This window comes from Polistes canadensis, unplaced genomic scaffold (genome assembly GCF_001313835.1).
Source record: "Polistes canadensis isolate GaletaPanama2010 unplaced genomic scaffold, ASM131383v1 scaffold_429, whole genome shotgun sequence".
Classification (NCBI taxonomy): Eukaryota; Metazoa; Arthropoda; class Insecta; order Hymenoptera; family Vespidae; genus Polistes; species Polistes canadensis.
In genome coordinates, this window is record NW_014569976.1 from 68,571 (window position 1) to 84,030 (window position 15,460).

Sequence of the window (15,460 nt, forward strand, 5' to 3'; positions counted from 1 at the left end):
CATATATATATACACTATTATAAATATAAATAAATATATGTATATTTGTTGGGAATTGATAAAGATATTATCAATTTGTATTGTTCAAAAGATAAAGTATGCTCTTATCATATGAATAATCCAAGACATATAGAAAAATATAAGCGAGAAATTGACCCGCTGATACTTTAGTCTCATTCTGGATCTCTTTGTGATAACATCACGACGAGTCGAATTGTGAGCTGCATCGAAAGCTCGCTCGTACGAAAAGCGCGTGATAGTATATTTTTCTTGTTTTCATTATTTTCCATATTTTTTAATTAAAAAATTTCATATTATTAAAAATAAAAATTAAAATTTATTAATAATTGAAATCTAATTATCGATTTTTAACATTATCATCGATTTAATTATATTAATCGTAATTATTACAGTGATCGTGATTTTCAAAAAGTTGTTTTCTTTTTACAAATGTTATATATGTGCATCTATAAACAATATTATATATTTTTTTTGTGTATCACCAATGACAGTCAAACAAGTTAACAAAACGTTTAACGGCTTATTCTTTAAGTTGTAAATATCAACGATTTGAAAGGAAAATGGCTCAAGACGAGAAAGGAAATGAGAAGGTCGCATTGAAACGAGAACTTGGACTTTTCAGCGCCGTCAGTATAATTCTAGCGGTTATGATTGGTAAAAGAAACAAATTTTGTTTTTTTCTATTTTTTTTTTTATTTTTTTTTAATTATTTTCTTTTTGTTCGCTAAATTTCTCTTTTTTAACATTCAATGACTTTATCAACTAACAGCATGCGCAATTTGAATGATGCATGGTTTTTAAAAATGCTGAAAACGTGATTTATCGTAATTTATCGGTCTCTTTGTTATATTACGCAGAAAAGCTATCTATCTCTGTATTTTATTTTTCTTTTTTCTTTTAAATATAAACGTGAAAAAAAGAGTATAATAAATGATAAGCACAACTTGATATACAAAATTATTATAATTATATAATATTATTTGATTTATTTTACAATTATATGTCTGAATACACATAAATGTTATATTATGTGAATTTTATTCATACATAATACAATATATAAAGGGTAATTTTGGCAATTGGGACGAATTAATGCTATTTTTATAGTAAAAATAGAAAAAAAATGATAGAGGAAAAAATCATACGGCATAATACGTTTTTAATTTTCTATGACATTATTTTTTGTATGAATGCAATTATATACAAGCTAGATAAAAATGCACTTATTATTAAATGCAACAATATTTTGTTTTTTTTAAACAATTGATCCCTTTTATTTATTTTGCGAATTAAAAGTATTAATCCAAGGTCATCGAAATGTCTATAGTTTACGAGGTATTTGAAATTTTGGACAAAAGAAAATTAGGTTGCATTAGAAAATAAAGTTCAATCGCATTTCATGGGTGTGCATCCGGTACATCTGTATAAAAAAATAAAAAAATAGGAAGTTAGGACATATTATGTTATATGATTATTTTTTTTCCATATATAATTTTTTCTATTTTTGCCTAAAAAGGAACAGTAACCCGTCCCAATTCCCTAAATCATCTTCTATACAGATTGAGTTTATTAACATTTAACATACCATTTGTTTTTTATTTTCTTTTATTTATAAATTTTTCTTGTGATTTCTGATAATTTACGAAGAAACACTGATTGAAAACGTATACAACAAATTTTTGCAACTTTGCATTTCCATTGAATCGTCATTTTCAAAATTCTTTATTTACACATATGACTATTTGTGTAATAAAGTGGTATTTTTTAAAACATTCGCCCTTGCTATGAGGAATCCGGCATAATAGATGGATATAGAAAAACTATTAATAGAAATAATAGTAATAACATGAAAGCTCTATGTGCATTAGAATCAAAAAACAATACTGCGCAATCGAAATATATACAAAGTGTTAAATTGAGACATATAAATATCTCGAAAACAAAACATTTATCGAAATAAATTTATAAGCAACATTTATTCGATTTTATTATGCATATATGTATATTTATAACTTTATATAAATTTACATATATGATATATTAAAGAAAAAAAAAGGATAAAAGATAAAAATACCGTACACAAATTTTATTATCTTTTATTACAATCTATTATATATTAATATATAATTAATAATTATTTGTGTTCAATTAATTATTAATATTTAAATTAGTTATTATTAATTAACAATGTATTTTTTAACGATTTAATCAATAGTAAGTGATATAGTTAATATTGTTTTAAATTTTATCTTAATTAATAATAAATTAATATATACAGGGTGTTTCATAATATGTAGGATTCACTTAAGGAATGAACAAAGGGCATAAAAATAATAAAAAAAAAGTTCACATAAACATGTGTCCTATTTGATTTTGTTTCAAAGTTATAGCCAATTTTGTGTTTCAATGATTAATAACAGTTTATTTTCATAAGAAGTGTTCAAAATAATCATCCTCGATTTGTATTAATAAACAGTGTTCTTATTTTTCGTGAATATTTATTGTTCTCTTTAATGTTACATATTTTGTTTACTAAAATTTCCTCGTTTCATTTTAATCAGTTCTATTTAAATGCACAGTTTTCTTACTAAAAATACTTCATCTTTTTCTTTTGCTGTGTGTTAAAAATTTCAAATGCATAATTAAATTTTTAATTAAGTATATATAAACACCCATATATAAATATATTAGATAAATATATTCATATTAGTTATAAATATATTAGATAAATATATTCATATTAGATATAAATAGATTAGACACCCATTGCTAGTATTATATACAGGGTCTTTCACCTAACTAGACCACTTTAAATATATCGCTTATTTCGTACAATAGAAAAAATTGTCAAAGGAAAGAAATATTCTGTTCAAAAGCGCTAACACGGTAATGTGCCGAATTTTTTTCTCAAAGTCATTTTTTTCGAGATTTCAAGGTCATCGTATTATTTTCCAATGGGATTGCATATTCTCACTACCACAGTCTTATAGTTTATAAAAAAAAAAAACGAATTTAACGAGGTGCAATATGGTAACCTTCAAGTGACCTTTATGAGAAGATTTTTTGTTTTTAACGTTGATTTGCATTTGTTCCTTCATTTACCGTTCTCCGAGCTCGTACTGTAGTTAATGACAAACATTTCACAATTTACTCGATGAAAGTAACCACCACCCCTGGTTAAAGAAATAGGCATTACCCCCCCCCGCCACCCTTCTATATCATTCAAGTTCTGTAGCAAACATTTATTCATATTATTATAAAATAACGAAGATATATTCAAAGTAAACAGAGTAATTTTTAGATGTGAATATCTCGAAAATAAATGATCAGAATAATATGATCATGCAGATCGTTTTTAATCGTTTTTTCATGTTCTATGAGAATATCGTAAAGAAAAATATATAGTTCCATTAAAAAAAACATGGATAACCTTGAATCTCGTAAATAAATGACCTTGAAAAAAACATTCTTTCAATTGAAACCTTTTCCTTTAAAGTTTTTTTAATATAATTATAAACAAAGGAGATGTTCAAAGTGAATAGAGTTATTGCCCCATCTTGTATAAAATATTAATTTTTCACAATCGTACTTTTTTTTTTAATTTTCAAAAAGTAAATAATTAATGAAATAATATATTACATTACGAAATGTGCCGATTAAATGTTACGGAATTTGCAATACGTAAGCATATAAATATTACTTAAAAAGATAACACCTAATCGTAAACTGATAGATTATGTGCCTTTAAAAATATTCTTTATTAATATTATTATATTTTTTTCTTTCAATATCAATCATGATATAATAACTAGAAACAGTTTCATTAAGATAACATTTGATAGATTTACAAGACCATAGTTAAAGATAATAAGATAATTGCTTATGATTGAATAAGTTCCAACTTGATAATAAGAAGAATATGAGATTAACTGATCGTAATACATAAAAGAATTATAAATAATGTCGACATGAAATATTCCCAGGGCTTTTTAAGATATATAATAGTAGATCTTTGTTAGTCAGCATTTTGCAAGTTCGCGATATTGAGTAACATTAACGATTCATCAAAAGATTAAAATGTAACAGTAATAATTTTTTTCCTATCTCTTCCAACTCATTAATTTTAATTTATTTAAATCATTAAAAAATTATTAAATTGTGCAACGATAATTATTCATATTTAATTAAACCAAGAAAAAAATATTGTTGAGAACCAAGTATAGGACTGACGTTATTATATATTATTTTTTAAATATGAATTTTACTGTGGTATTTTTGCAATAACGTAAAAACAATTTAACAAGAATTTTTAACAAATAAATTTTATAAATTTCAATTATTTTTTATTTTCTAATATTGGTTACAACCCGTAGATTGATAAACACTACTCTAAGATATATTTGACCAAATAATATCATATAATAGATAACAAAAAGAAAATAATTTAATTAATTATAAATTTAAGTTTTGCTTACCTGAAACAATAAAATTACGTAATGTAAAGTTTGTAGCATAATTTATATCGGTATAATTATAATAATATAATTGTAGTAATATAATTATATATATAGCAGAAGTGACTGACACGTTGATCGTGAAGCGATTTTTTAGTCGATTATAGCTAACAGGAGACGATTGCTGACACATTTAATATTGAAAACAACCCGTTAGAAAATAAAGTGATAAGTCAGCAAACTGATTTAATCTTACAAGGTAAAAAACTTAAAAAAGATTTCTATTAATTATAGTAATTATATTATAAAAAAATATACAATTTCATCTGTATTTTTCTTGTGACTACTTCTTCATTAATAAATATTAATGAAATATCATGTTGGTTAATATCCTTTTCCCCATTGTTACGTATTAGTACACAAGAAGACACATGTTTGAATATATTAAATGACAAAATTTTAGTAGATAGATAGTGACACATTTTTAGGACAAAAAGTCGATAGCATATAGAATAAAGTTGGTCACCCCTGATATATAATATATTGTACATTGTGTGTCTATTATATATTCGAAATTGTATATAATAATATAAATGTGTAGTAACGTAATCAGTGTAAATTGATAATGAATATAAAATTATACCGAGAAAAAATTAAATTCTTATTTTATAATTAAATTACGTAATTAAATTAATTATTTTTATTAAATTAATTTAACTTTCAATTTTTGAATATAGGATTGCGGCACATATATATAGTTTGAGAAACACTATCTCTAACATCCCTTTTTGACTTAATAAAATATTAATTTCTATTAAATTAAAAGAATTTATATTTAAGTAATTTAAAATTAAATACACAACTTTGTTATTACGATATTTTAAAAAACCAAATTAATTGAATTATTAAAACATCAAATTATTGATTTTAGTTTTTTAATTATTAAACTATAATAAATTGTGTTATAAATTTTACATTACGTCAGGATTTTTAACATGTCCTACTTTCTTTACTTTTTTGTTTCTTTTATTTTCTATGACACGAGACTCATTAACTAAAGAACAATGTCGTTAATCATTGTCGTTATCCCTTTTGAACGGAGTTATGAATGAAAAGTTCAATTGGGGTCAATTACTGACCTACGCGTTAAACCATTTACAAATGAGCAAAGAATTATAACTTAAGTAATTTTTTCTTTTTTTACAGATCACATAATAAATTTGATTAAAAAATACAACATTTTTTTTGCATTTTCAGGTTCAGGAATTTTCGTGTCACCAACTAGTGCTTTGGAAAGGTCTGGATCTGTGGGATTTTGTTTGATTATCTGGATAACTTGTGGTTTCCTTTCGCTGTTAGGTGCTTTAGCATTTGCAGAATTAAGTACTGTTGTACCACGTTCCGGTGCAGAATATGCATACTTTATTGATGCTTATACTCCTCTGCATCATTATGCAGGTCAAATACCAGCATTTATATGTTCTTGGGTTTATGTAATACTTCTAAGACCAGCAGAAGTCGCAGTTGTTATATTAACGTTCGCTGAATATGGAGTACAACCATTTTCTGACTACTTGGATGGTTTACCACCAGAATCAATGAATCAATTAAAAAAACTTATTGCTATGTTAGCACTGGGTTTGATCACCTTTACGAATTTGACCAGCGTGAAACTTTATGTTAAAGTACAGAATGCATTGATGGTATGCAAAGTTGCCGCATGTTTTTTGGTAATAGGAGGTGGTATATGGTGGTTAGGTACTGGTCACACAGAACTACTCAAAAATCCGTTTTATGGTACTACTGCGTCAGCTGGTAACATAGCCTTAGCTTTCTACAATGGTCTATGGGCATACGATGGATGGTCATCGGCTGCGATAATCACAGAGGAAATTCAAAAACCAGAAGTAAATATCCTCAGAAGTATACTAATAGCAGTACCAACAATTACTGTTCTCTATGTATCAATGAATCTGATGTATATGGCTGCTTTAACGATCCCTGAAATGATCAGTGCACCTGCTGTTGCAGTTCTCTGGGCTGAAAGAGTTCTTCCTAGTTGGTTATCTTTCGCTATACCACTTGGAGTCGCATTTTCTACATTTGGATGTGGTCTTAGTATACAATTTAGTGTATCAAGATTGTGTTATGTTGCAGGAAGAGAAGGTCATGTACCTCGTATATTCAGTTATGTACACATGGAAAAACTAACGCCAGCTACAGCTGTAGCATTTCAAGGAATACTCACATTGATTTGTTTATTAATAGGAGACATTACAGCTCTCATAGAATTTGCTAGTTTTCTCACATGGGTTTTTTATGGTTTTGCTATGATCGCACTTATTATTATGAGAAGGACTAAACCTGATGCGCCTAGACCATATGCAGTACCAATTTTAATACCATGGTTGGTTTTTTTCATTGCTGTTTTTCTCGCAGTCATTCCTATGATCTACGAACCGTCCTTCAAATATTTGTTTGCTGTTGGATTCATTTTGTGTGGTATACTTGTTTACCACGTTTTTGTGTATAAGAAAAAGAAAAGCTCTTGGTTAAGTGAGTAACTTTTTGAATGATTTCTTTTTACAATGAATAGATGAACTGTAAATGTTATGAATTTTTTTTACAGCTAAGTCAATGTACCTGATCCAAGCATTGAGTTTGGTTGTTGCTCCAGATGAAGAAGACTGATTTCTTAGATTCTGACCAATATTCGTAGGCAAGTGTTACTTATCTATTTAAAATGGTTCAAGAATCTAAGAAAAATTATTAATTTCAATAAATACAATTATTTATCATTATTACAACACTCATTATTTTCTTTTTTGTAATACCAATAAATATGAGTATTTAAATGCATTAGCTAATTATTTTGATCTCATAAAATAATTTCATTTTTAAATATAATACAAAAAGATTTATATGCATGTGTATACAGAGTATCCCGGGATTTATTAGCCAAACTGCAGTTCGGTTAATTGAAATTTTAAACAAAATAAATTACAATAAGCAACAGCAAATTTAATGGACCAAGGAGCATGTCACTAACCATATCTATCCAAACATTACATCGAAATTCGTGTTAAAAATTTTTTTGTGAGGTAGAATATGGATTATTGTAGGCCCATATCTGAATAATCTGAAAATTGAATATACACCATCTTGTAAAAGTCTCTCCATAATATTCTCGACGAAAAAAAATTGTCTCTTTGTACTGAATTTGCATACCAATTACAAAATTAAATTCGTTTCCATTAATTGGTTAGAAGTAATGCGTGCATTGTTGAGTAATGATAAACAAATCTTTCATCGCAATGTTCTTCAAATAGTATTTTATAGTATCTGTAATTGAGATGAAATACGTCGAATGCTTTGTATAGGAATATTATCAAAAAAGTTTAAGATTCATTCAAAGTATCGTTCCTATCTTAGAGTTGAATGGACATCATATTTGCTCCTAAGTCAAAATAAATCCAAATTGCATTATTGAAAATGGATGTTAATAAATACAGAGCGATGTGATACTGTTCTTTCAGGACATTTGCTGTTATCTATTTCAATTTCATTTGTTTATAACTTTATAATAAAGCATTACCAGCTGAGCTTTAAAAAATATTTTTTTTTATTTCCACTCATATAGTTCACAGTTTGGCTGCTAAACCCTGGAACATACTGCATGCATAAAATTTTAATAACGGGTTAATTGCGCATACATTGATTTTTTATTTATAAAAAATCACAAATGTAGAGAAAAATATTAAAGAGATTGTTAACGTTTCATCAAAATCTTTACAATATCAAATGTAAATATTTGTACAAAATTTATTTAACAATAATCTTGATGTATATTATACTCTATAGATCAATATGTGTATAATGACTCAAAAGAGAAAAATATATATATTTTTACATACTATATTGTCTTTTCAAATCTTATTAATGATAAAAAATAAAAATATAAAAAAAAATTAAAATACATCACTAGAACGATCCATATAAATATTATAAAATATGTGCAGATATCTCTCTCTTCATAAATATTAACATTAAGAATACTTAAGAAATCTTTGTTTGTTTACACTAAATAAGTCGTAACATTAAATGTTAAGATTAAATAATAAAATTACAAATTTTACATTCTATACGCAGATGTTATAACAAACATTACCTTAAACTGAATAGTATCTTTTACGTAGAAATCTCTTTTTCTAAAAATATTCAAATAAATATATAATAAAATTCATCTAATGTATCTCACAATCAAATGTTTTATTGAGTCGAGCCACATTTAGAACAAATCTGTCTTTCGCTAAAACATTGATTAATACAAATTAAAAAAAAAATGGACAAATCCTTAGAATTTCAATTACAGATTCACCTACCTCAACATCTGATGTAAATTCTTTTGTAATTCATTGCAAAGCGCAGATTCTGCTGCTAGAGCATTATCTCGTTCTCTAAGTTGTTGTCTTAAATGATAAATTGTATCTTCCATCGCTTCAAAAATAGCCTAAAAAGACAAACATTCATTAATTTTAACTATCAACGTTATCTTTATATCATGAAATACAGTTTATTATTATGATAAAAGAATAAAAAGATATGTTATTTACCCTAGATTCTTCTGCAGTGTCTGACAAAGCAGGTGGTTCATCAAGACAAAAAAATTGTCTAACGCAAGAGCTACCTATAAGAATTGGATTACTTAATATCCCGTTGACAAATGCTTGCAAACCACGTATCCTTTCTTCTAAAAAACTAGGTGCAAAATTGTCACCGAGCCATTTTTTTTGCGGCAAAGACAAATGAGAAATGGGAAGCTTTTGTCTTCTTAATTGAGCAAATAAACGTACAAAATCAGTGTATCTTCTGAAGACAAACCAACAATCACCATTCTTCAATTCAATACGAAGTTTGTATACCTACATAAAAGTATATCAAATGTTTTCTAACTAGAATTCAATTGATATATTTTCATTTAGTATGACTTATTGAATATACTAACTGTAAATCTAGCTCTCTCTTCCATAACTTCATAACCAACAATAGGTATTCTTAAATCATCGTTTGTTAAGGGAGGTGGAAGAATATTAGAATTAGTATTCTCGTTAGGATAATTAAATCGTTGTATGGAAAACGAATTAGAATGGCCAGATCCATCAGAATCAGGACTGTCGAGTACCCTTATGGATCCTGTTTGAGAAGTCCTTGCTTTACTAATAGCAAGGGTAACCTCGCTAATACATCCCACACCAGTCTCTGAAGTAGACATTTTACCACCAACAAACTAAATAAAACCATGCATACTTAAAAACAAAGGCAAAAAAATGAAAAGTATTAAAAATTAATTGAAAATCAAAGTAAATCAAATTAACATTAATAAGCATAATAATAATAAAAGAGAAAGAATAACTTAATAGCATTAAACATAATCTTTATATATATATGATTTGTTTAACGAAACTAAACATTTGGCATAAAATAATTTGAACGAAATAAAATAATAAACAGAGACCAGCTGTTCTTATCAAATTATGAAAATGTAACATCGTAAATACAACATGACAGAAAACATATATAAGTTTTGACAATTAAACGATACTAACCTCGCTTATGAGTTAATTAAAATTACGAAAGTAATGACCCATAAATACAATATTTTATCAACTAAGATGAACTTTTTTGGAATTCATTTTTATGGGTCAAAAGGTACACGAACGTATGGTATGAAAAGCCAATTAATTAAAAAATGAAATTTACGTCATATCTCGATGATTACCAAACAGTAAAACCTAGATATCCATTAAATTGTAAACATTCAAGAGAGTGCAACGTCCGAATTTTTTAAAGTTTTTTTCTCTATTTATATTATTGCAATATTAGAAATACAAATTCTCTACAATTGACGGAGGTTAGAGACATTTAATTTTCATAATGATTCAGATTGGTACACTTGTCTTGTAAGCACTTTTGATTGGTTGAAATTAACCAATCAGATACGTTGTTTTTACTGAGTAAATATAAGTTTGGTGTGTATGTTTGGTGTGTAATATAATTATGTTATATTATATATAATTTTAATATTTTTTGAAGTTATTTTTTATAATAATAATTAATATATACATGATATATGTTTTTATTTTAATAACTCTAATATTACGTATAAATAATATTCATTGGTGTGTCAAAACGTTTCAATAAATTTATGAGCTTGGATAATGTTAATATATTTATCGAAATAGAAATAAACCATCATTACTATTTCATTTAACCACAATCGGTAATTTCATTAACGTTTATATCGGTATGCAAGTATTAGTCTACACACGTGATCCACAAGAGATACGCAAATCGACCTAAGTTAGTGCGGCCTACTTAAAAAAGAAAGAAAAATATATATATATATATAAAAACACATATATACATTTTTCTTATTACACACTTATGTGACGTATGCTATATGTGATCTGTCATAAATTACGGGATATATATCTGTTCTCTAACGATTATGAAAATAGTTAATTGCAATGAGTGAAAAAAATACTAATTCGGCTTTGGTTAGACGAGTTAATAAATTACTCGAATCAAGAGTAGAGCATGACAAGGTATGTTAATAAATATAATTTATATATATATACATTTAAATATATCTGATTGTTATGTATATTAAGTTTACTTTGATTATTTTTCTTGTTTTTTTTCTTAGGATACATTAGAAGCTTTGAAAGAATTGTCAACATTTTTTACGGAAAACACATTAAATGCTCGTCGTAATTTAAGAAGTAAAATAGAAAGAAGAAGTCTTGCCATTAATGAAGACTTTTTATCATCTTTTAGAGAAGTTAAAACTTGTTTAGATAATATATATCAAGATGTATTAGCAATGAATACTTCAGTTCAATGTATGACCAATCGCTTACAAATTACAAAAACTAAAACTTCCCAGCTCATTGAACAAACAACAAAACTTCAAAATGAAAGGTATTTTATTCTTAAAAAGTAATATAATTAATTGCAGAAAAAAATGTGTAACATTTGTATACAATTTGTAGTCAAGTATTATCGATGCAACAAGAAGTTGCAAACGCATTTATCAAGAATTTTCAATTATCTCAATCGGAGATAACAAGTTTGCATGGATCGCACAGAGAGTCTCCTATAAGTGAAGAATTTTTTACTATTCTTAGTCGAGTACAGGTAAAATTTTCAATAAAGTATTTTAAATCAAGTTCATGTCAAGCCTTTTTTGTTGAGCTTTCCATTTAGGCCATTATGATCTGTCAGTCATAGAAAGGATATAAGAATATTGGCCATTAGTGATCGACATAGCTTGGATAGAAAGTCTAAAGCGAGTCCCTAAGGACTGGCGCAGCATTTATATGTATAACATGTTAATTTATTTAAATTTAATAATATTTAAATTTAAAGGAAATACATAGCAACTGCAGAATATTGATGCAATCTGGTTATCAAACGCTGGCATTAGATATAATGCAAAGAATGACGCTTCTTCAAGAAGCCGCTTTGGAGAGGTTATACAGATGGACGCAGAGTCAATGTAAATATATAGAAGACGAACAGTTAGCACCTTTACTTGTTAAAGCGATGAGTAAATTGCAAGATAGACCTATTTTATTCAAGTACGTTGAACTATTTATATTTTAGTAAAATAATTTATTTTTACATTTATTTATTAAACCTTTTTTATTAGATATATTTTAGATGAATATTGCGCTAATAGAAGAACAGCTCTCATAGGGTCTTTTATCGACGCATTAACGTTAGGTGAATCCATTGGTGGAACACCAAATCCTATAGAAATGCACGCTCATGATCATAAAAGATATGTTGGCGACATGCTTGCTTGGTTGCATCAAGCAATTCCTATTGAAAAGGAGAACATATTGATTTTAGTTAAAGATTGCGATAAAACTGGTAAGAAATTGCTATCGATAATAATATTCTTAATAAGTTGCTGCAAACAATTAATAGGAATATTTATTTTAGATGTATCTGATCAAATTAAGCAATGTCTAAGTAACATTACGGAAGGACTTTGTCATCCTCTACAATCAAGAATAGAACACATAGTCTCTGTCGAAGCTCCAGCTACTGTCTTATATTCTGTTACAACTCTAATAAGATTTTATCGTGCTATAATTCAGCAAGTTATACCAGATAGCATTCTAGATTCAACTTTGTATGATTTGTTAATATTAAGCGAGAAAAGTTTTCTCAGTAGATTACAAAGAGAAACTAGAATAGCTCTTGGAGAACGAGCTGAACCACCAAGAAATGACTTGGTACCGGCTCCATCAGTTTCAAGATTACTATACCTCCTAAATGAAATTCTATCCGTGGCTAGCATAGCCGAAGATAGAGAAAAAGATATGCTTCAAGTAAATTCAATCATATTGATATAATACATTCAATCGTATCGGTATTAACACAAATTATATTTTTACAGATAGTATCGTGTATCATCGATCCATTACTACAAGAAGTTAATGAAACAGCTTCGAGGTTACCTACGGTTGATATGGCTGTGTATCTTCTTAATTGTATGCATCAAATACAATCAACATTAGGATTATATGAATATATGGATCAAAGATTAGAACGATTGCAGGTAAACAATTAGTTCTATAATTTAAATGTTAATGTAATATTTTATTATTATTTTCATGTATTAATTTTTTTAATTCATCAAATATAGGCTCAGTCAGATGCTCAAATTGATACGCTTACATCGGAACAAGCTAGCTCTTTAGTTGCAAACTTAAATCTCGGATCAATTTATACTATTTTACAAGGACGTGAACAGGGTCCTCTTTCTGATATTCCTGGAATGGATCCATTAAGTGTTAAAGAATTCACGGTAATAAATAAATCATATTTTCTGAAATATTTATTAATATAATTTTAATAAATAATTTTATTATTGTTATTTTTTAATATATAATTTATTATTCTAACATATCAACATGTTTTTGTAATTTCATTTAGAACAAATTGGAAGCATTTTTAGTAATGCCGGATGTATTATTATTACCTCAAATAAATTTACTACAAAGCAACAATCATCGTGAGGTTACCAAGAAACGTTCATTCGAAGTAATTGGAGCTATTTACAAACAGCTTTACGAAGCTTGTCAAGATCCGAAAAATTTATATAAAAATCCGACTGGTTTATTTACAAGATCACCGGATGAACTTTTACAAATATTAGTTTCCCAATGATTGTGACTTTGGAGAATGAATATATTTAATAAAGATGTAAATATATATATATAATCAGCTTATATATATAGTTATTAAAATAATTTATATTATTCTAACAATCGTAAAAAGCCAAAAAGGCGAGAGAATGATTAAAAATTGGATAACAACGTTTAAAAAAAGTCTATTCTTGTGTCACATCTTACTTTTTAACTCGAACTATTCTTATTCGTCGTACTTCTTAATATAACATAACACAAAGCATATTTTCTTCTTCAATCGCTTCTTAAGCATACTATGTACCTTATGTGTATGTTTATTACATTTGCAAATTCCTTTCATAACATTTTCTTAAACCATTTCCACAACTAACTGCACTTTCCTATCGTATCGTACTAGGCAGGGTTTCATAAAATGTGACTGCAAATCTAAATGTACCAAAAATAGGCGTACTTGTCATAAAAACCAATCGCTATGTAATTTAAAGTGTCACCAATCTTTAAATTGCACTATTACATAAGCATAATTTTATTTGTTTTGCCAATTCATTTCCTTAATTGTAATTTAAACCGTTTGATTCTGTTTTTATTATAGTTTTTTAATTGATCGATGATTGATTCTATCTACTAATTTGTTGACTGTTTGATTGTATATTAATTTGATTTTTTAGATATCGAAAAATTAATAAATAACATTATGTTAATTTAAGCATACAGAAACGATTTTGTTGTTTCAGCAAAGATTTTATTTTCACTTTAACGAGTGCCTAGTAGGGAATGTGCAGATTATCTAGATAATCTGCAGAATAACTGATTTCTGCATTTTTTCGGTAATATACATATATAATTCAAGTAATACATTTTGTATTTCGTTGTTATTTATTATATATTGGATTGGCAAGAAAGTAATTGCTGATTTTTTCCATAAAATAAAAGTGTTTTTTTTCTTACTTGGAATAAACTTTAATCTATGATGTATTTTCCATTTTGTTCGATGACCTTTTGCCATCTCTCTAACAACTTGAAAATTCTACGCTCGTAGAAAATCTGATCTTTTTCAGCCAAAAACTGAAGTAAGTGCGATTTTACAGCGTCATCATTATTAAAAGTTTTACCATGGAGGGAGTTGTCCAGAGATCGAAATAAATGGTAATCCGGTGGAGCAACATCAGGGCTACATGGTGGGTGTAACATCAATTCCCAACCAATATCCATCAATTTTTTCCGAGTGGCCAAAGACGTGTGCGGCCTAGCATTGTCCTGGTGGAAAATGACACCTTTACGATTGACCAAATCTGGTCGCTTCTCCTTGACTGCTGCATTCAATTTGTCCAGTTGCCGACAATAGACCTCCAGATTAATGGTTTGGTTCCTTGGAAGCAGCTCAAAATACACCAGACCTTTCCAATCCCACCAAATTGACAGAAAAATCTTCTTTTTTTTGTTTTTCTATCCTTAAGTTATACAAATTCTTTTTACATTTCTTAATTTTTAATTATATACAGGAAAGATATAGATAGATATATATTGTTATTTGTTACTATATTACATAATAATATTTTTTTATATTAAAAAAATAAAATATTAACTGTAATTCAAGTAATAAATCTTCCTTTATTTGCGCAAGATGGTAAAAAAATTATTGCTTCAAATTTTTAGTAATATTTTAATTTTCTTTCCTAAATAAAATTAAAAATTAAGAAATGTAAAAAGAATTTGTATAACTTAAGGATAGAAAAACAAAAAAAAAATAATTCCCCTACGAAG

General features: G+C 27.1%; 3 protein-coding genes across 6 annotated transcripts; 2 read left to right on the plus strand and 1 right to left on the minus strand.

Moving 5' to 3' along the window:
* The first annotated feature begins 358 nt into the window (after window positions 1-358).
* LOC106792430 (b(0,+)-type amino acid transporter 1-like) lies at window positions 359-8,388 on the plus strand. Of its 2 annotated transcripts, XM_014758845.1 has the most exons (4): window positions 359-647; window positions 5,733-5,772; window positions 5,835-7,031; window positions 7,105-8,388. In XM_014758845.1, the coding sequence occupies exons 1-4, from the start codon at window positions 582-584 to the stop codon at window positions 7,164-7,166; spliced, it is 1,365 nt and encodes a 454-aa protein (XP_014614331.1). In that variant the 5' UTR covers window positions 359-581; the 3' UTR covers window positions 7,167-8,388. The 2 variants fall into 2 exon arrangements, with proteins under 2 accessions (XP_014614331.1, XP_014614330.1); XM_014758844.1 differs by having other exon boundaries at window positions 360-675; window positions 5,733-7,031.
* LOC106792431 (sorting nexin-16) lies at window positions 8,075-10,299 on the minus strand. Of its 3 annotated transcripts, XR_001382291.1 has the most exons (6): window positions 10,082-10,299; window positions 9,481-9,762; window positions 9,089-9,397; window positions 8,858-8,985; window positions 8,644-8,784; window positions 8,133-8,147 (listed from the first exon to the last, which is right to left on the minus strand). XR_001382291.1 is itself a non-coding variant. In XM_014758849.1 (5 exons), exons 2-5 carry the CDS (start codon window positions 9,745-9,747, stop codon window positions 8,117-8,119), a joined length of 735 nt encoding a protein of 244 aa, XP_014614335.1. In that variant the 5' UTR covers window positions 9,748-9,762; window positions 10,082-10,299; the 3' UTR covers window positions 8,075-8,116. The 3 variants fall into 3 exon arrangements, 2 of the variants coding, with proteins under 2 accessions (XP_014614335.1, XP_014614332.1); XM_014758849.1 differs by lacking the exon at window positions 8,644-8,784 and having other exon boundaries at window positions 8,075-8,147; XM_014758846.1 differs by lacking the exon at window positions 8,133-8,147 and having other exon boundaries at window positions 8,453-8,784.
* Window positions 10,300-10,903: 604 nt separating this feature from the next.
* LOC106792433 (conserved oligomeric Golgi complex subunit 6) lies at window positions 10,904-14,671 on the plus strand. Its single transcript, XM_014758852.1, has 9 exons — window positions 10,904-11,080; window positions 11,182-11,456; window positions 11,528-11,672; window positions 11,904-12,115; window positions 12,187-12,410; window positions 12,483-12,874; window positions 12,943-13,104; window positions 13,192-13,353; window positions 13,482-14,671. Exons 1-9 carry the CDS (start codon window positions 11,003-11,005, stop codon window positions 13,713-13,715), a joined length of 1,884 nt encoding a protein of 627 aa, XP_014614338.1. The 5' UTR covers window positions 10,904-11,002; the 3' UTR covers window positions 13,716-14,671.
* The last annotated feature ends 789 nt before the right edge of the window (window positions 14,672-15,460 follow it).

Bases quoted from the DNA above. Each gene is read 5' to 3' on its own strand.
- LOC106792430 (XM_014758844.1), top strand. From the start codon at position 582: ATGGCTCAAGACGAGAAAGGAAATGAGAAGGTCGCATTGAAACGAGAA. The intron at 676-5,732 runs GTAAAAGAAACA...TTGCATTTTCAG, and splicing joins AATTCTAGCGGTTATGATTG to GTTCAGGAATTTTCGTGTCA. The intron at 7,032-7,104 runs GTGAGTAACTTT...TTTTTTTTACAG, and splicing joins AAAGAAAAGCTCTTGGTTAA to CTAAGTCAATGTACCTGATC.
- LOC106792431 (XM_014758846.1), bottom strand. From the start codon at position 9,747: ATGTCTACTTCAGAGACTGGTGTGGGATGTATTAGCGAGGTTACCCTT. The intron at 8,986-9,088 runs GTAAATAACATA...TTGTCTTTTTAG, and splicing joins ACACTGCAGAAGAATCTAGG to GCTATTTTTGAAGCGATGGA. The intron at 8,785-8,857 runs GTAGGTGAATCT...TCAATGTTTTAG, and splicing joins AATTTACATCAGATGTTGAG to CGAAAGACAGATTTGTTCTA.
- LOC106792433 (XM_014758852.1), top strand. From the start codon at position 11,003: ATGAGTGAAAAAAATACTAATTCGGCTTTGGTTAGACGAGTTAATAAA. The intron at 11,673-11,903 runs GTAAAATTTTCA...TTAAATTTAAAG, and splicing joins CTATTCTTAGTCGAGTACAG to GAAATACATAGCAACTGCAG. The intron at 12,411-12,482 runs GTAAGAAATTGC...TATTTATTTTAG, and splicing joins TAAAGATTGCGATAAAACTG to ATGTATCTGATCAAATTAAG.